Source organism: Tachypleus tridentatus, chromosome 6 (assembly GCF_004210375.1).
Source record: "Tachypleus tridentatus isolate NWPU-2018 chromosome 6, ASM421037v1, whole genome shotgun sequence".
NCBI classification, from domain to species: domain Eukaryota; kingdom Metazoa; phylum Arthropoda; class Merostomata; order Xiphosura; family Limulidae; genus Tachypleus; species Tachypleus tridentatus.
Genome location: NC_134830.1, coordinates 68945244 through 68967260, shown reverse-complemented (window position 1 = coordinate 68967260; position 22017 = coordinate 68945244). Strand labels below are relative to the sequence as shown.

General features: G+C 33.9%; 1 protein-coding gene across 5 annotated transcripts in view; it reads left to right on the top strand.

The window, feature by feature from the left end:
• Nucleotides 1–14543, top strand: part of LOC143252750 (rho-related GTP-binding protein RhoE-like) — a 68384-nt gene extending 53841 nt beyond the window's left edge. For all 5 annotated transcript variants that reach the window (XM_076505374.1, XM_076505376.1, XM_076505375.1 and 2 more), the window contains 3 exons: nucleotides 6862–6971; nucleotides 10990–11124; nucleotides 12058–14543. In XM_076505374.1, coding sequence (XP_076361489.1) covers nucleotides 6862–6971; nucleotides 10990–11124; nucleotides 12058–12294 — 482 coding nt within the window. In that variant the 3' untranslated portion in view covers nucleotides 12295–14543. The remainder of the gene's footprint in view (nucleotides 1–6861; nucleotides 6972–10989; nucleotides 11125–12057) is intronic.
• The last annotated feature ends 7474 nt before the right edge of the window (nucleotides 14544–22017 follow it).

The window sequence follows — 22017 nt, the reverse complement described above, 5'->3', positions numbered from 1 at the left end:
TTTTATTAATAACCGAAAATACCAGCCGTGACAACTACTGATTGTATCATAGCTCTAAAAACTGCCTGTGTCAGTCGTTCTAGACGGATCACATTACCAGTCCTAACTATCACGTATAGTAAATACTGATTTTCAAATACTGCATGCTTGCATTGATGGTTTTATTTAGCCTTTGTCTGTGAACATGTAACGGTGTTTCAAGCGTAAAGCTCAATATCATAAGTGCATACCTTTTACAGATTCATAAGTCTCCGTGAAATATCTGAAACCTAACAATATTGAAACCGTAAGTTACGTTATTCTTTGTTTTGTTCGCGGAACGTAAAGTTGAAACAAACAAACCAAATATTTTGTTGTTTTTTTTTGGAATTTCGCACAAAGCTTCTCCAGGGCTATCTGTGCTAGCCGTCCCTAATTTAGCAGTGTAAGAATAGAGGGAAGGCAGCTAGTCATCACCACGCACCGCCAACTCTTGGGCTACTCTTTTACCAACGAAAAGTGGGATTGACCGTCACATTATACGCCCCCACGGCTGGGAGGGCGAGCATGTTTAGCGCGATGTGGGCGCGAACCTGCGACCCTCGGATTACGAGTCGCACGCCTTACGCGCTTGGCCATGCCGGGTCCAAACCAAAGACATTTCAAACTCTTACTGTTTAGTATGTTCATAGTGATGATTTTATATGACAGCAGATATCTTAAGGGAGAGTAGAATTTTTTGTTTTCATACCTTCAGAACGTTTGTTAGAACCTAAGCTTCGAGAAAATGAATTGAACATATTCTACCACGCAGACTACGTCCAAATATGATATACGAACATCAAAGGTTCTTGTTGAAACCCAATCTTAGGTACAGATAAACTACTTATTTTTTATCTACCTAGGAAAAGACAGCGATTCATTAAGAACCAGTAGTATATTCTAATGTTTAGTTTTATGGAGTGAAGAACATTTGATTCACTCAAGCAAACAGATATTTTTACTCTTTCTTAAATTTCAGTCGGAAAACGTATCTTCTTTTGGTAATACGTAATACCTTCTATGCCAATATTCAAAATTAAGTTAATACCAACTTATTAGATTCACTGAAGCGTCATTTTCAACGCACTCTTATATCTGAACATGCTTAGTGGCCTAAGTGCATACGGATCTTTTAACTTTTGGTGGTATTTTTGGCTTTTTAAACGGATCTTTTAACTTTTGGTGGTATTTTTGGCTTTTTAACCCATTCACTTCCTGAGATAGTTTATTCTAAGTTTAGTTTTATTTGCGTAAAAGCTTTTAGTGAGAAGATGGAAATGAACTTTTACGAATAATTCTTGTTTGTGACATTACTGGTAATCTGTTTTATAACTACGGACTGAAACTAGCGTTGAACATGTAGGTCGTTTGAAGGTAAGACACCGCATTAATGTATTTTAACGGAAATTAACTTCTAACAAGAACTTAGCAGTTGTAATTAAGGCTTAAGGTTTAATTTAAGTTTTAAACGTAAGCAGAAAAGCACTAATGCTAAGCAATACAAGTGGGCAATGAAAGGCGTTCTAGATTTGTTCTTATCTATTCAATCTAAAGTAACAAAGATATTGATGCTAGAGTTTTATCGACTGGCGGTACGCGAGATTGACAGACTGGATCGACTGGGCGGTACGCGAGATTGACAGACTGGATCGACTGGGCGGTACGCGAGATTGACAGACTGGATCGACTGGGCGGTACGCGAGATTGACAGACTGGATCGACTGGGCGGTACGTGAGATTGACAGACTGGATCGACTGGCGGTACGTGAGATTGACAGACTGGATCGACTGGGCGGTACGTGAGATTGACAGACTGGATCGACTGGGCGGTACGTGAGATTGACAGACTGGATCGACTGGGCGGTACGTGAGATTGACAGACTGGATGAACAAACTTTTACTAGCGGATTTTTTTATTTCATAATAACTAAACAACCGAAATCGATTCAACTTGTATATTCATGCGGAGAGTCATAAATACGGACGACTAAGTGTAATATTTTACCCACGAATTTCAAAATGAATGTTAGATTGAACAAATATGTAACAGCGGCTAGATTTTATCCGCTGAATTTTGAATAACTGAACGACTGAAAAATTGTTTAAGTAACGATTTTATATCTAATGAATCCTGAATGACTAAGAGTTTAAACTGACAGTTTTTATATCCAATGAACCAGCATACGAAAGGTGGATTTTTATTCAGCGAGTCCTAAAGTCTGACGCGTTGAACATATATGCAGAAGACTCGATGCTTATCCTAAACAGCTTTATTCTTTTTATCTATTAAATTCTAAATTACACAACAGGTTGAAAAAAGACGTCGAAGACTGAATTCTTATCCAATGGATCGGTCCTAAATTACGTAATTTTCAAACTCGCAAGATTTTAGTTCGAAACAGCAACGAACGTGCTTCTGTCGGTACTTAAGAAGATCTAACTTAATAGTTTCGAAACAGTAAACGATATGTTTTGATATTCCAATCATTATCAAAGAGAGTATCGCTTATGCGTAGGACATATATGCTTTATGAGTAGAGACGATACCACATTATTACGAGGAGTTAACAAAGTAGTAAGTTACTTTGTGCTTGCTTCAATGTTTGTAATTACTGTTTCTCTTCTAACTAGGATATTTGTTCGGCAATACCTGATTACCCAAGTTATCATGCCGTTCTAATCCTAGCTTCAATGTTTATCATCAAAAAGTGCATTAAACCATGACTTTACCGGTTTCAGGCTATTTACATCTAATTAACATAAGCTTGGAATACTTTCTTCACAGTAGCTAATGTTAAAACAAGTTCATCCGTGCTCATGTAATTCATATAATGAACAAATTATTCTAACTCGACACAGTTGTTTACCGAAGCGTTATTTGTCTTGTGTGCCCAAATATTTAATGTTTCACGTAACGTTACAAAATGGAAAATACTTTGATAGTGACTGTTTCATCGATCTTTCAGGTGCTATTTCTACTATCATCGTCAGATTTCACATAACTTGGTGGTTAGGGTGCTGACTCGCAATCTGTGAACTGCTGGTTCCAACCCCATCACCGAACATGCTTGCTCTTACCAGTCATAGGGGACCTTTACAATGTGACGACCGCACTTACTATTCGTTGGTAAACAAGAGTTCGTGGCGAATGGTGTTTATTAGCTCCAATCTCTGTACTTTATCGCTTCTAAAATAGGGAACTACAGCGCAAATATTCATCAATTAATTTTGCGCGAAATTCCAAAGACAAACAAATATAAGCTTGTCCCTTCAAACTAAAGCAATGAAAATGGGGAAACAGTTTCTTCATTGTCAGTTGTTAAACGACACCATTAACACATTTGGTGTAGAGAGTGAAAAATAGTTGAAAATTATTTTATTTTATCTAACAGAGGAATCCATAAACGTAAGTTAATTTCATCTTTTCAGAGATCAGTCCAATTAGGTGAAAATAGACGAAATGTAAAGCTTGTTTCTTTGTTTGGAATTAAATACAAAGCTCCACAAGGGGTTATCTGTGCTCTGCCCATCACGAGCATTGAAACCTGGTTGTTAGGGGTGCGAATCCGCAGACATACCGCTGTGTCACGGGAGTGCAAATATAAAGGAACAGATCCGGATGTGCTCATAAAAACAAACAAACAACAGATGGAATTGTGGTTTATTAATGTTTCGTTAGGGGGAGTAGCACAAACATTTATTTTAGAAATATTTGAAAGTTTTAATGAAATCGTAATAGATGGTATTCGACAACTCTTTCAGGTTCATAACGAGGACTAAATTATAAAAATTACTTTAATAAACTTTTTCCACGTTATGTCAGGTTTTTATTTCACAAGATTTCGACTTCTTTATCAATTATTCATCGGTGGCTCATTGGTAAGCCTGAGAGCTTAAAACGCCCAAATCCTGGTTTCAATACCCGCAATGGCAGATTATAGATAGCTAAATGAGTAGCTTTATACAAGAAACAAAAAGTATTACGTCGATGTTTACTATAATGAAGGCGAAAGTATACATTATACGTATAAAAACTCGCTTGTGAGGCTTGGGGAATTCAGTCGTAAGATCGTGAGGAAGAGGATCAAACCAATGTAAAAATGTTCATTGTAATAATTTTATTTTTATAATCATGTATTTTCGAACAATACATACATGTCAATAAATATTTAACTAGTTAAGTCTTGTGAGCGAAAATGGATTTATTTGCTTCAACTACTTTTTTTGCAAATCTCAACAATGGGCTATCTTGTGTGTCCACTGAGAGAACTAAATACAAAATGTTAGCATCTTAAGCCCTCTAATTTACAATTAAGCCAACAATAGACAAATGCTATAAACTGTAAAAAAATAAGGTAACTGAAATGCATAGCCAAGTGCGTAAGGCGTGCGACTCGTAATCCGAGGGTCGCGGGTTCGCGCCCGCGTCGCGCTAAACATGCTCGCCCTCCCACCCGTGGGGGCGTTATAATGTAATGGTCAATCCCACTATTCGTTGGTACTAGAGTAGCCCATAAGTTGGCGGTGGGTGGTGATGACTAGCTGCCTTCCCTCTAGTACACTGCTAAATTAGGGACGGCTAGCACAGATAGCCCTCGAGTAGCTTTGTGCAAAGTTCCAAAAACAAAACAAACAAGTAACAGAAATAACGCTTAGAAGACTCTTAAATCTAAATTCCTGGCAGGCATTTGGATTTGAATAATTATAGAAATATGCAATCGCCAACAATGAATAATAACTAAATGTCGAATATATTAGTAGGACAAAATATCACAGAAAATAGAAAATAAAAGCGAATAAGTTATACAATACTTTAATATTTGTTTTGTTTCTGAATTTTGCACTGTTACACGAGGACTATCTGCACTAGCATTGTAAGACTAGAGGGAAGACTCATCACCACCCATCGCCAAATCTTGGGCTACTCCTTTACTAACAAACAGTGGGATTAATCGTAACATTATAACGCCCTCACGGTTGAAATGGTGAGCATGTTTGGTGCGACCGGGATTCGAACCTGCGACCCTCAGATCGCGAGTCGATCGCCCTAACCACCTGGCCATGCCTTACCTATGATGCATTAATATTTTGTGTGTGAGACGTCTGCTACACACTAGTAGTTCTCAAACTTTTTCGTCAGAGGACCACTTCGGAATGACAATAGACCACGTGTACCACTGTTTTACACAAAGCCTTTCACATTTTGTTCATGCTATCATACATTTTATCGATATGTCATTGTAGAATATTGATTTAAATGCTACATATGATTCTACACAATCAACCAAGTTGTTTGGTTGAATTTCGATATTTTTAGTTTTTACATAAGCCCATAAAACCATGAGAATGTTCACATTTAGATTTTTTGCAGGCTAAACTGTTCTGAGTGTTCCATCTACCAGTTAGTGCCTAGATATCTTTTAACAACTGTGTGTGGATGTACTTGGAATTATCATTTTCCAGGAAAATGAATCTCCGTCCGAAGAGTCGTGTTCCTGAGTGAATGGTATAATGGATCAGTGTGTGTCTGTTTGTGTGTCAGCAGTTAAGGTACAATCAGTTTTTCTAGTTCACCAGACATCGTTGCCCAAGATGCAGCCCGAAACCTGTTCTTGCTTTCTTGCAGCTGTTTTATATTAACAATAAAATCAATGTCCTTCATATTGTCGAACAAAATGTCTAATTGTGGCTACATAATTTAAATTAGGATTCATCTGTAAATATCTCACATTTTGTAGCCCTACTTATTCCATAGTTTGTTATCTGATAGCTATTTTAGTCGCTGGTTTAGCCTCTTCTCAATCCATAGTAATATAGTATGCTGTTCTTGGAGTATCATACTGTCACTAGCAAGATCTGCACTCAGCTGTAAAGACGTAACCCTAGGTTTTAAACATTACTTTTGGAGAATATGGAGTTGTTGTTTTTTTATATCGACTAGTTTTCTATTTTTATCAGTGTCAGTTTTGTATATTATTTTTTATAGTGTTGCACATGGCTTCTATTGAAACGCAGAGTTTTGCTGCAATTTTTTGCATAGAACATCCCTGACTGGCCAAGAGTTTAATTTCTAGACCTTTGTCATAAGACATTGTAAGTAGTGATTGTAAATACAGTACTACTAGTCATAGTATGACTAAATATACGTTTACAGGATTTATGCTCGCATGGCACTTTGACAACTAATCTTAAGTGTAAAATATTAATACATTATTGTACTCTGGTGCAGTTAGTTCATTCTCACACAGTAAAAGGATGACATTGTATATATCGATTTTTATAATATTTTCAACATCTTTTCCATAATACTGAATACTGTTGTTCACCTTTAATATTGTATATTATAGCCTAACAACTCGCATGGAAATATAATTATTATTATTATTCTTTGTTGTAGTAACGTTATTAGGAGAAGTACGAGTTTGCAACTAATTTATTATCAACAATAAGAGGATAACATTTAGATAGTTCATCATTCATTTTTTTTTTCGTAGCAGTTATTTAAAAATGTTAAACAAACAACAGAAACCGGGAAATCGGTATTATGAAATGTATACATATTAAGTTTAAATATTCTCATGTGAGGCACTGTTATAAGCCATCGATATTCTAAGAATGAAATACGATATAACATAATTATATAAACACCATATAAATTAGATGAACTCGAAACGATGATATAGAAGTTGTTATATTTATTTAAATCTTTGTTCCAACCACGCCCGTAAAAAGTTGTATTCCTGTTGAGTGCGATGCGTTAGCTCAATTTACTTTTGTCTACGACAAAATCTTATCTCCAACAGTTTTGTTATTTTATATTAACTTTTTTATCTTTTCTAGGTGCCCATGCTTATAACACTGTGCGCCCTCTAGCGTATAAAGATTCCAACGTTTTCTTCTTGTGTTTTCTTATTAGTGAACCTGACTCATTAGAAAACACCGTGTACAAAGTAAGTTGAATAAAATTATATATTTGCTAGTTATGTCATACTATCATTAGCAAGACAATATACACACAGTAATATACATAAGTATGTATGTATATAAATGCGTAGGTGTGTATACTGTTGCAATGCTAAAGAACAAATAAGTTAAACCTGAGTTTTAGTTTTCTTACCCGTATTCCCACACTCCAGAAATGTCTTGTTGGTGACTTCTTTCCCGTTACAAAATATCATTCTTCATAATTACATACTTTTCAATTCTAAAATTTTGTAATACTTGTTTAGCACCATCAGTTTTGGCAAATTATCAAAATCCATTTAGTACTTTGGAAACTTCCTTATGTGATGTATATAGACATTATGATAAATTACTATTACATGAGGATCTATTATCTTAGTTTCATGTCAGTAAAACTCACTGAAGCAAAATCTTACACTTAGCCGTGGTGTACAACAAGCAATTAAGATTGACTTCTCAATGTTTCAATTAGGGAACGATATGTTTCGATTTTCATTTAACAAGAAAAATTATTTTAGACGTCACCAGATGTCAGTAGTTATTATTAATTTAATTTTGTTAGTTAATTAATAACTTAAGCCATTTTATTTTAGCCGACTTAATGGATATTCTTGCCAGGTACTACTAAACTTGTTTATTCGCCTTAATAAAATAAATATCGGTAACTGAAAAACATTTCGCTAAAGTGCTGATTTGTTTTGAATTTCTTTCACACTAAATATTTAGGTTTTCAACTGCATTGATGATTTAACCACAAATAAGTTGAACAACTCACCTAGAACTTTTATGACGAGATTTCGTCTGTTGAATTGAGTATGATCCACATAATGTTCAAACCTCGTGAAAAGTTGCACTCAAATAAATGTTCTTCGAACGTTGTAAGTAGAGATCCGTGTGTCTGTTCGATTTATCCATTACAATGTTGTGATTTTTTTATTGGTCGATTGTTTGGTACTGACAATCTCCTATTTACTGTTATCATTGAACTGAAATCTATTTGATGTTTTGTTACTTCCATATTTCTAAAGAAACTGAGATAGCTCATTTTATTATTATCTGTTTATCAGACGTTGTTACCAGACGTGCTCAATCCACGTTATGATCTATTTACTGAACGCTGTTAACAGGCTTGTGTCATCCACATTATTATCTGATTACTGAACTTTGCTATCTGGTGTATGACACCCACATTATAATCTGTTTAATAAACGTTGTTACCAGTGCGTAACACCTTTATTACCTGTTTAATAAACGTTGTTACCAGTGCGTAACACCTTTATTACCTGTTTAATAAACGTTGTTACCAGTGCGTAACACCTTTATTACCTGTTTAATAAACGTTGTTACCAATTATGTCACATTCACATTATTTGTTTACTGAATGATTTTACCAGTTGTTTTATACCCACATTATCTGTTTAGTAGATGTCAATACAACGTGTGTCACCCCTATATTGTTATCTATCTACTAATAATGCCTAGTAAATAGATAACACCCACATTATTATCTGTTTAATAAACATTGTTACCAAATGTGTGACACCCAAGTTAACTTTTTGCTAGACGTTGTTACAAGATGTATGACACCCACATTATTATCCGCCTACTAGACTTTGCTATCTGGTGTATAACACCCACGTTATTATCTGTCTTCTAGACTTTGCTATCTGGTGTATAACACCCACGTTATTATCTGTCTTCTAGACATTGTTACCAGGTGTATAACACCCACGTTATTATCTGTCTTCTAGACATTGTTACCAGGTGTTGTAACACCCGTGTTGATATATCTTTAAAATACTTTTTTTTAACAAGTGAGACACCCACATTGTGACTAGTTGTGTTACACCTTCATTGTTATTTATTTATATATTGTTTCCAGGTGTATAGCACTTACAATATTATCTGTCTACTAGACGTTGTTACCACGTGTTGTGAAACCACATTATTACCTATTTACTGAACGTTGATTAGTTATGTTACACCTACATTGTTTGTTCATTAGATGCTGTTACCAGGTGTATGACACCCAGAATGTTATCTGTTTGCTGGACGTTTTTACCAAGTGTGGTGATACTCCCATTATTATGTGTTTACCAGACAGTGCAACATGTTTCAAAGAAGTTAAACCAAATGCTTCAAAATTCTGCATTTATATGTAGGGTAATTAGTTACACCACACTTAACCCATTCCCTTGTAATTACATTCGAAATGTTTTTAATCAGTTTGGGTTTATATAAACCATTAATTAAGCTTATTATCTTATAATCAGACACAAAATGTTTTGCGTTATGTATTACGAATTCCTCATTATTCACAAAATATCGTATAACTAGTTCAAAAATGTTGAGGAACAAAGAGTAAGGCAACGAATTTAAATCTCTTGTGTGCGAACAACATTTGAATTGAAGAAGCAGCACTCGCTGGTCCTGCCTCAGTCTGCGTGTCATTCTTTTGCCCTGTTCACGTAGTATGTACACATTAATTTGAAACAAGTTTACAATTTGATTATTATACTGCTTGGTGAAAGTAGCTTTTGTACCATCCAGTTTACAGAACAATCAGCTCTTTTTCCACTGACTAGAACTAAACAACAATTGCCTATACATGTATGTGTGTAAATGCGTAGGTTCATAATGTTAAAAACACACAGTGTCAAAACATCCATTTAACACAAATGATTGTGAAAGAGTAATCAGTGCGGTAAACGATATTTTACTCTCTAGCTATCCTTGCACTAGAATAAAAATGTATTTTCGTAAACAAACAACAAACACGATAAAGATTTGTTAGAAGTTTTTGTTTATATTTTCTACAATAACTCAAAGCTTGGGTCACGAGGGACTGTTATCTACATATTTAATGACACAAGTTACAGAAATACGAATAATGAAAATTAGAAAAGTTTAACAATTATTTTCATAGTAAGATGGTATTGTGTTATCTACTGTCATTTATTTAAGTTTTTTTCTAATTATTCTTGTCCAAATCTAAAATAACATCTTGAAATAATGACAATACATGGTATGATTTACACTTCACATAAAATAAATATACTGGTCTTAATCATCAGTAACATTTAAAGACCAAAGGAGGAAGATTTTTGTAACATCGTCCTCTTATACTTGATTCTACATCAGGATGTTAACAGTCTATTCAACTTGGTTTTCACCATAAATACTTTGTCTAAACAACCTATCAACTAATACCAGTATTATTTACTGCACAACTCTTGCAAATCGCAAAATAGTCCAAAGTTTTACGTAGCTGTGAGATATTATATAATGCTTATTTTTACTAAGATTATCTCAGATTTCGGTACTAATAGCATGATCATGGACAGAATTATTCTATTCGTGACGTCTGAATCGTTCTGTTATTACAATATGGTAAAAGGACAAAAGTTTAATAACCTTCTCATGTACCTAATTCATTCCTTCGTTTAGATAACTTGTGCATCAGATAAAACTCATCAAGTTAAATTTCTAACTGTTCCTGCTTATTATTTTCATTTTTTATGGTTTAAAGCTAAATATATTCTGAAAGTTTCGTGATGTTATTAACAAGTAAAATTGTCTATACTATTTTGATTTATTGAAAAGAAAACGAAACAAATAAACATCTTAATGTATAAGATATAACTTTGTCATTTTTTACATTATATTATTAAAGTTTATTGGTAATAATTTCTTAGAACTTTGAGTAAACTAGTCACGTAATCTGTACAAGTTTGAAAAGTATTCGTTCCTAGTGTTCCCCAATCCTCCAGTGAGATTCGTTCACACCTCCCACCAGTCTTTAGTAAAACGTGTATAGTAAGCTTCGTCACTAACTCATTAGTATGTACAGGTACACTTGTATATTAAAATAAATGTTAAAAGTAAAACAGAGTTATAAGAATTTGATTTTTTTTTTTGGCTTTCACGCTAAACACGATATTTTTGCTATTTGTGTACGTGATATCATGACATGTCTTGGTTTTTAGTTTTCTATGTGTATTTTAGTGGTATCCAGAGGTCAGAAATAATTCTACTAATGTACCGGTTATTCTATGTGGTTGTCAAAGTGATCTCCGCACGGATAGCGACACCTTGACCTCCTTGGCAAAAATTAAAAAGGCCCCAGTCAGCTCGGAACAGGTGAGTTAACTATTACTATGCTGTACTCTCTGTTATGTCAGTGATCCACAGAATAAAAATGAGGTTAGATTTCTAAAACCAATGACCACAGACATTATGTCTTCTCATTATAGAATAGCTTCATTACTTAGACTTGTTGAATTTTACTCATGACCATGTAACATTCATGAAAGATGATTTTGAAAAAAACAACAATAAATAAACAAAAACACTCGGCAAATTCCAGCTAGTCCGTTCTCATATGTTCATTTTCATGAATGCAGTCCTTAGACTCATCTATAAAATGACTGTGAAATGCTTTAGCTCTTTTTTATACTTCTGTGAACATTTGTCCTATTTCATAATTTCTGCATGTTATAAGATTAACTTTTTTGGCTTTAACTGTTATGGTAGCCTGTAAGAACTAGTAATACGATTTCCGATTAACTAACTTTGTACAAACTCATTCAAAGTCTTACAAGTAGAGCTTTATTTATGGTTATATGTTGTAAACACGCAAAATTGGTATTAAACAAGAATGGCACTGTCGTACCAATATGACACAACTATAAACATCGCTAGTATTAAAATAATTATTATCCAGTGTTTCGTTATTTCAATTTGTCTTGGATTTAACATTACAATTTCGTAAGTTAACTTTATCCAGAATTCTCGTATGTTTTTGACTTTTACCTATCTAGCTTTTAGAGTAATAGTGTTGATAGAAGTTGTAAGTTTTAGAAGTACGTCATGATCTAAGTTATTGGTTTAAGTATTTAGTTGTTTTGAGTTCTCAAGCACTTATGAAACCTTGTAACTTAAGCTATTCTACAAATGCCTTCATCCAATGAGTGAAGGAAGGATCTATTGGGCATTTTGAGAAAGCTTACAAATGATGTTAAAGCAACCAGTTTGCGACTAGTATCATTTACTGAATTTTTACTGCATTATTAGGCTTTAGCAGTATCCAGGCAGATTGGGGCTACTACGTACGTTGAGACTTCATCTAGATTAAGTGGACGAAGCGTCCGAGATGCATTTGAGGTGGCAGCACTAGCAGCTTTGGGAAAACTCAACAAAAACCACGTAACTGTTCCGCGTCATCCCACCTTAGTCAAGTCCAAATACAAGTCAAAGATCTATCTTAAAGACGACTTCCGAGATCGAGCAAAAAACTGCATAGTGATGTGAAGGTGTAATTTTGTATATCTGCTTAGCGTAAAACTAGTCACCTGAACTGTGGATATATCGTGATAGGCAGTCTGTCATGTCACGTGATTCTGAAGTCAAGTTTCTATTGGATGAAGAATTACGTATCTTTGTTATGAATCTATTCAAGAGATTCCCCTTTAACAATTGGAAACTGAACTGAGTTTAAGAACAGAATAAGTAGTGGAAAAAGGTGATTACTTCTTTTAACTTTCCAACATGAAATATCGCGAGAGTAACAACTAATACATTATTTTTACGACATTTCAAATAGTTAAATAAACACACCAGATACAAAAATAACGTTCGTAAATGCTCGCGAATTCTTTATTCTTTTTCGTCATTAGTATGAAAGTGTCTTAAATGGCATCACATATTGCATTCAACATCTATTAGGTCCCAAACGTAATAAGTAATTGAGAAAACGTTTTACAGTTTTCCTAGTGCCATGTATGCCTACCGTAAACTTAGCTACGGATGCTAAGATAGGTTAGAATTACATTTACATGCTTATAAATAACTGAAGTCACTTAAAGAAGTTTTACTAAGAAATCTGCTCGAAAAGTGCTCAAATTCGATTCCAATTTCTCAGTCAAGAGGAAATAAAAATAAGCTTAATTTTTAAAAAGTTAAAATATTTTAATGATAATGTCTTAAAGCTACTTGAAAACCTTCAAACATTTGTGGTATAATTTAAAACAATTAACCCAGTTTAGTGTTAGCTGTTTATAATAACATTACTAAGTAACTTCGGTAGATGGTAACATTATATCTGGAAAGGAGTAGAATCAACTTCAAACAGTTAACGTGTTTACTGGGAAACGTTTCTTTTTAATTCTATGTAACTTTCTCGTTGAAGTTGTTAATGGAATACAAGTTATCATAATGTTAAGCTCACATCCATCAGCTAAATGTATAATGCTGATTGATCTCTGATTGAATAAAGGCAGTGGAAAAGAAGAGATTTAATTGAAGGAGCAATCGTGAATAAGTACCAACAACAAATTCACGTTGATATATACAGACAAACGACTGAGATGCATTATACTAATAACATAATAGAATAAATTTAGATTGTAAAGATCAATTACATTATTACTGTTCCAACATTAGAAATGATTATTTGATTGTGTAACTAAAAATCAAACTTTGATATAAAGTCCATAATTTCAATTTCTTCGTAAAGCGTTTCTTGAAATGCCAAAATCTGTTAGTTAACAACGAACGATGTTGCAACCAGGAATTTTCGTTAGGTTTACACTTTTTACGGTTTTACTCTGTACAAAAGTGACAAACAGCGAGGATTGTCAAAACAAATCTCATTTTATTGCTGGAAATTACGTGAATTACAACTGTAACTGGTTCAAAAACAAAAGTTAAGTGTGTTTAAGTATTCATTAGATCTGCTAAAGTTGATTTTATTATTAATAGAGTAAAACAAAACATCACGACTAATTAGAAAATAAAATATGTTCAATGTTGTGTAAACTTATTAAAGCATTCTATGTATACAAAAACAAGTCTAATTAAAACTAATACTGATGTCTAGGTTTATTAAAATTTTCGATAATTGATGAAGTGCTAGTACAATTACAAAACAAAGAATATTGAACACTAACTTAAATAATTTTCTACTATGCGAGTGATAAAGGAATCGTAAAATGTGGCTTTCTTATTATAAGAACCATCGAGATTTAAATTCGCGAACTAGTACACTAGAATATATACTTATTGTTCAGCGAAAATTACTTTATTTATAAATGTATGAAAATGTCATGTAATAATTAAAAGCTAAAAACCTGAAATATATTTTATTGGCAGAACAGAACGTGTTACTAAAGATGAAGTGTAGAAAGGAAGGGGAAATAAAATTGTAAACTAAGAGTGTTTTGAAAGTTGATTTCTATACGTTGTTTTTAATGTTTTATGTCTGTTGTCTGCGCGTATGTAGGATACGTGCTGATGTTTCAAATACAAGTGGAAAATGCCATGTAAATTGTATTGTTCAAATGTTCGAATTAATACTATATCTGTGCGTGTTTGAATTTGTACACAACATGCAAAAAGATGCTTTCTGTGGTGTGGAAAAGATTGCTTTCCTAGTTTGAGAAGCGATGAATAAAGGCTACTTTTGTAAACTGTGTGAATCTGAATATAAAGTTGTTATGAAAAGAATTTTGTATGTAAGAATGATGGTTTTGGAGTTGAAATAAAATACTTTTATAGAATCATTTTTTATTATCTTATACTGAATGACAATAATTAAACGACGTGTAAAATCCGATTTAAACTCTGAAAATATTTCAAAACAATTATTCATTTTCTGCTTTTATTTTTCCAATGTATAAAATTCAAATACAGTAATTTATTCGCTCTCTTGTTGATATACGCACTACGAAATTTTACCATTCGTATTTTAGTCTAAAATATAACAAAATAAGAAAGATTTGGAGCAATAGGTTAAAACGTAACTTTTTAGCGTGTATCTGATTTATTCCATGTTCTTAAATGCAGTTCATAAGTTCATTTGTTAAATACTGTTTGGCATGACATACAACTGTAAGCTACGCATAAATTCTCCTTTGTTTAGATAGTTTCTAAACCTGAAAAGTCACAACTGTAATTCAGCAATGTGTGACTGTAAATGTAAAATTCAACTGTAATTTAGTAATGTGTTACTGTAAATGTAAAACTCACAACCCATTTCCTGTATTTAGGAAGAGAAAATATTAAATTATTAATTTTTACCAGAAACACCATCAAATAAAAACGTGGAAAATAACGACTTCATATAAACTAAGAAAAGACTCATTTTACACGTAACGTCATTTTACACATTTGTAACATCATTGTTGTGCTAATTGCCAGAGGGGGTAATCGGTAAGTTTACGATCCAACAATGCTAAAAGTTAGCGTTCGATTCCCCACCGTGAGCAGAGTGCATATGGCCAACTGAGTAACTTTGCGCTAAAACAAACAAAAAATTCAGTTTTATAAAATTATACTTACAAATCGCTCTTCATAAAGGACCTAAATACAGACCCCTTGAAGTGACATACTAAAATGTGCCAGTGAAGAATTAATAGAAAAAAAGACCGAAGTGAATACAGAATGTATTTAGATAATGTTAAGTGTTATCTTATTAGATGGTTCCTAGAATAGGCTACCTTTATTTCGAGTTAGGTAAAATTAATATTCAAAATAGTTTTGAAGGATTATCAACGTGTTACGCATTTTTATCGCTTCAAAACAGCTATAAGATGACATTTTATAGCACCAAAGATAAAATATGATGTTTTTTTCTCTATTAATTATTAATCACAAAGTTACAAAATGGCCTATCTGTGCTTTGCCCATCACGAGTATCGAAAGCCGATTGCTATAGTTGTAAGCCTGCGGGTCTACAGCTGAGCCACTAATGGACAACACATAAAAGAGAGAAAACTATTCTTTTAGTGCTTATAGAGATGTCGATGGTAATGGCTTCCAATGATGTTTTAAATATGTTTAGCACTACCACAGATGTATTCTATATATCTATATAAACCATTGAAAACTGTCGATGAAAAACAATTACACTGTTTAAAAGTGGTTCTCGTGGTTGAGATACAAATAGGCTACAAAAGTTGATCAAGGCTTTGATATATATATGCAAAAACGGCTCGTTTGGGTTGAGAAAATATTTTACATAGAAGGTCGAAACGTTGTTTGCTCTTCTATGTAAAATATTTTCTTACATAATATCCACAATACCTTATGTCAGTGCGAGTCGTCTTCTTGTAGGAATCCATGGTGATTAGGGCAAGTAGACTTGAAATTTTATTATTTTGTAATGAAAAGTTTAATTACTTAGTCCTTGAACGAAGTATAGTTTAAATTCACTATTACAGAGCAGCACTAGATTCGTATGTACAGAAGTTTCAACACTTTGACAAGTCTTTGTCGGTCCCATGCTTGCCTCGGAGAAAAATAAATTTCCAATATAAATTTGATTTTCTATAATAGTGGATCTAAACTTTATTTCAGATAGTATTGTACGTAACCACAGAAGGTTTTAAACTTAAAAACAATGCTAGTCTTTCATCACTACCTTTTGTAGATAGTTATTTCTGTCACAGTTCCAAATTATCCAATCATAATGATGTAAGTGTTTAAGTTAAATTAATACTACCTTTTTTTTTTTATCCAAAAGCGATAGAGAGTTTAGTTGACTCTACTTGGTCTGTTAGAAAATTTTAGTCAAGAAATATACTTGTTGAAATATCAAAGCTTAATGATGGCGCGTGCCTTTTAGGGCGTAATTCACCCAGGGGTTTCCCTATAATACGTTGATCCTTCTCAGTATAATTTAAAAAAAATAAGTGCTGGACCAAGATATTAATGCTGTCTATCGGATCTCTGTCTCTAAAAATGGAAAATATTAATCAATTGTGATAATTTTATTATGTTTTATTCATTTTATCTTTCGGTCAATATCAAAGTATGGTACTTGAGCTATCTCCAATAATCACATGTTCCCAATTGGCTAAGAATGTCTAAGTGTTGGTGATTTGAACATATCAAAATTTACTGTTGTGATATATTACTTGTAGTTGTTACTGATGTAGGAGCAACGATAGCAATGCTAAGCCTCTATGTGATAACTATCAAAGACCACGCCCTTTTTACGCATGATCATGCTGTATGAGGAAAGATTAAATGGAAGCACAGAATGACAAAATGGTAAGTAATGCCACTTTTATTGAGGCATGCATATTAATGAAAACAGTGTTGAAGCAGAGCTGCAATTTGACTAGGTTTTCAAACATTTTGGTTGGGACAGAGATATCTTTCTCCGCGCCACCATATGATCCTCCCCTCCATATTTAAAGGTTTTACTGACTCTTGTGGTTTCACCCATTGATAAATCTACCTAAACCTCTATTTTTTTCACCAACATATAGAACCACTGTATGTTCGACTCCTGCATATTTCTATCCTTGCTGCAGTACCACTGCAATTATCATTCTTTGTAACCACTATGAGAGGACAACAGTAGTCCATATTCTAATTTTAGGGTTTTACCTATGAAAATTGATAGGCCTATCGAGACTATAAAGGCATTCAGTATATCAGGCATAGAGAAATATTTTCCCCATGTTCACCATTTATATATGCTAAACCACATTTCTTAATTACGGATGTCATTTTCACCAAACACATAGGTGGATGTAGTTACCTCAGAGGAAGAAAACTGCGTAACTAGAACCTCACCACGAATACGAATCCACGTCGAGAGGACTTGAAATGGGGAAATTTGTTTGAATTTCATTAGTTTCAGTTTATTATGAATACTTTCTATTTTTATAAGGGCAACATTAGGTTTGAGAATACAGGGTTCTTACCAAATATACCCTCGACCGACAATTTTAATTATAGCATTGCATCAGTTTTTTAAATATAAAGATGATTACTTTAAAAATTTGCAAAACGTCTCTTACTAGTAAAACATAATTTCAAATAATAAAACTAATGGTTACATAAAGTATCCGACCAAGTAACATATTCTGCACTACAGAAAGAATTACATTATTTCAGTGCTTCCTAACATTTTCCAGCCCAAGGCAAAGTAATTTTAATAAAAATATTGTGTGGCACACACCTATCACAGCGCCTTATGAAAACACGGTTCAACACATGACTTTAGCTACGTGAACTGCAAAGTTGTTAAAGTGTAGCCGTTTCAACGGCCTAATACATGACTCAAGCTCAAGCTACCACGTGAACTACAAAGTCATTAAAAGTGTAGCCATCTCAGCGGTCTAACACGACTCAAGCTACCACGTGAACTACAAAGTCATTAAAAGTGTAGTCGTCTCACGTGTGTACTTTCAAAGGGCAAGAAAACAAAACTTATTAAAACTATACATTTCATTTATTTATCTCTCTGTGTACATAGAACTGTTTTCGTATGACAGCTCATCGGTTGAAGCGTAAAATAATGTATTTCTTTCTTTGGCTTTCAAATACATCATTATTCCACTATTATTGACATTTAGTTTAATTTCAGCTTTTTGTAAATAAAGAGTTACAGCAGGTTACAGACTTTCAATAGAAATAATTGCTGTTCTGATAGAACAACGATTTGAAATATAAATGAGTGGTTTTGTAATCGAAACAGTTTTAAAAAACTTTATGGCTACACTAATATGAACACATGTTTGTAGTAATCATGTTATGAAGTTTTGCGAATGTTGAAGTAATTGTAAATGAACAAAAAAGAGATTGATAACTCACAATCTCACATTCCATAGTTGCATTTTCTTATCAGTTATCATATCAGAAGAAGTCGAAGAAATAAGTAAGGGAAGGCTTGTGTTTGAATGTACAGAGAAGGTAATCTAGTCATTTTGTCTTGTGATCGTCCAGGTTACTTAAATAAAAGTTTTAAAGGAGGTGATAAACAGTCTTTGTTTCATTACAGAAGGAATCAGTAATCAAGACAACTTTTTACGTACATAATCATATCTTCTTTTTTGATAACAAAAAGAAAACTATAGCGAAATGATTTTATATGAAATAATCAATAATATAAAGACTATGTTCGTACAGAACGGTGAACGAGCTGTAATCCGAGCTGATAAAAAAGAATGTTTCGCTGATTTAACCTACATACTAAAAATATGTTCATTTGAGCAAAATAAGGAAGCAGTCGATTTCTTATGTATTTTAGATAAGATATCCTGGTATCGATTTAAAGTCCTAACAGTAAATAAATTAGTTTGCTGAAATTAGAAATGGAGGGAATCTATTCACGTGTTACTCGTAAACTATCCATTCACCAGCATCACGAACAACAAATACAAACATTTTATACGAGTAATTGTATTCTATAGTCTTGTCTCTATCCATAACTTTAATCCCTTGCGGTAAAATAAAACAAACTCTGGATGATTGTTATTGCCGTATTGATTAAAAAAAACAATTTCTAAACTGTTTCTTAAGAAAGACGTCACTTTTCATTTTAACCTGTTGACTGCCAAGCATTTCAGCTGCTACAATACAACTCTAATGCTTCTACATTTTGTAACATTTTTCTCGTGACGCCATTTTGGATCGAAAGTGAAACAATTTGTAAGTAGGTCAAATGCATGTATGGTGCTGACATCTAGCGTTGAAGTTAGGTAATATTGAGAACGAATTAACTCGTCCGTGGCACTATGTTACCGATCGGCTTGGACGAGTTATCTCGTCTACGACACTGAACAGGTTAAAGCGACTGTGTTTTTGTTATAGATAATCCATGGAAGTGTATCATTACACAGAAACCTATTTTACAAAAAATATTAAAATCTGAAATAAAACGTTGGGATGAGAAGTTTAATTGAGCTCCGTATTTGCGCAAAAAAATTCTGAAGATAAAATAGAAATAAAACATTCATTTCTGTGGTTTTTCTTGCAATTATTTTAAAATACGTTAAAAGTAAGGCTGATGGTCTCCACTCAGTCGACATGCCAAAACAGCATGGGACTGGGTACCATCACGTGGCTGTAGGAAACGCGACAGTTCAAAGAAGTCCTGGCGTAACACCATTAAAGTCTTACAGGAAATGAATATGAACTGGAGGGAAGCCAAAGATGCGTGTAATAGAGAAAAGTAGAGATCTCTACCCGACCTATTCTCCAACAGAAAAAGGAGAAGTTAACTAACTTAGCTTGTTGGTCAGACTTCTGTAAAGGATCAAAAATCCAGCTGTAATATTAGGCATAGTATGTTTATTTTCTCTAACACATTGATATAAAGAATTATGCTGTCTATTTGTCCTATAGCAAGGGTGGCTTTCAGAGAAAAATTACTTGTTTCAATTGTAGAAAAGTAAAGTGTTGCTAATATCCGTGGACAATTTTTTCCCTGTATTTTTGGTTCTTTTGTTCACTTCTCGTTGGATCTCGACAGTACGGAAATACTTATGTTACTGTTATTGATTGAGACTTTTATCAGAATCCCTTCACTTTACACAGCATATGGAAGTTCCTTGTTTCTCTTGTTAAGTGCATTTATGTATGAAGATGTCAACGTAAGTGTATGTTTGTGATATATGCGTTACTATGATAGCATCCAGTTACTTCCTTATCAATATATGTTCTATCGTGCGACTTACATTTGACACATTATTGTTGCTATGGTAACTGCAAACTCCAACGGTGTACATTGGTTTTTTTTTTATAATTTTTCCAGAGTAGGGGTATAAGAAGCCCGTAAAATTGAGCGCATTTCAGTCTTTTTTATATACTTTTGGTTTGCACTATATAGACAGAATTGACCTGGCCAATTATCGTAATGTTTTATATGAAAAACTGTCTGACGGTGCATATGTGCTGCTTCGTTTCACACTTTTTACCCAAGGAAAAAAGGCCCTGAAATTGGGAAGATTTCCACTCTTTTATAAATGGAAATTGTCTGATGCTGTACATGTGCGACTGGCTTTTTATTCTAGGGAGTTTGTTTGGTTGTTTTGAATTTCGCCCAAAGATACACAAGAGTATCCGCACTAGCAGCTCCTACATTAGCAATGTAAGACTAGAGGGAAGGCAGATAGTCATCACCACCCACCGCCAACTCTTAAACTACTCTTTTTCCAACGAATAGTGGGATTTACCGTCACTTTATAACACCCTCACGATTGAAAGGGCGAGAATGTTTGGTGTGATGTAGATACGAACCCGTGACCCTCAGATTACGAATAGAGCACCTTAACCACCTGGCCATGCCGGACCGTTGCCTAGGGAGTATAAAGAAAGCTTGTATATACAGTCATGTGAAAAAGTTAGAACACCCTATGAAAGCGTGTGCATTTTTGTAACATTTTTGGATATATAAATATTTGTCTCAATATTTAAAACACTGAGAGATTATAGGAATATAACTAAACAATTAAAACTGAAGAAAAGACTTTTCAAGATTTTCTGTAAATGTAATTCTACAAAAATGCATATCCTATCTGAGGAAAAAGTTAGGACACCCCCACATTTATTCCCACTTAAAATGGCTCAACTCACACACAGGTGTATCACAACAGGTGCACATGATTAAAAGATCGTTACTCAGCATTTTGAATAAGGCTTGCCCTATTTAAACCTCAGACATTTAGTTTGGTGTGCTCCTGACTGTTGAAGTGAGAGTGAGCACCATGGTGAGAGCAAAAGAGCTGTCTGAAGCCTTCTGAAAGAAAATTATAGCAACTTATGAGTCTGGTAAGGGATTTAAAAAGATCCCAAAGGATTTTGAAATCAGCTATTTCACTGTCCGGAAAATAGTCAACAAGTGGAGGGATTTCAAAACAACTGCCAACATGCACAGGTCTGGTCGTCCAAGCAAGTTCACCCCGAGAGCAGACCGCAAGATGCTAAAAGAGATTTCCAAACATCCTAACATGTCATCACGGGACCTACAGCAGGCTCTGGCTACTGTTGATGTAAAAGTGCATGCCTCTACGATCAGAAAGAGACTGCACAAGTTTAACTTGCATGGGAGGTGTGTAAGGAGGAAACCTTTGCTCTCTAAGAGAAACATCAAGGCCAGACTGAAGTTTGCCAGAGTGAATGTAGACAAAGACCAGGACTTCTGGAATAATGTTCTTTGGACAGATAAGTCCAAATTTAAATTATTTGGACACCAGAACAGAGGACATGTTTGGTGTAAACCAAATACAGCATTCCAGGAAA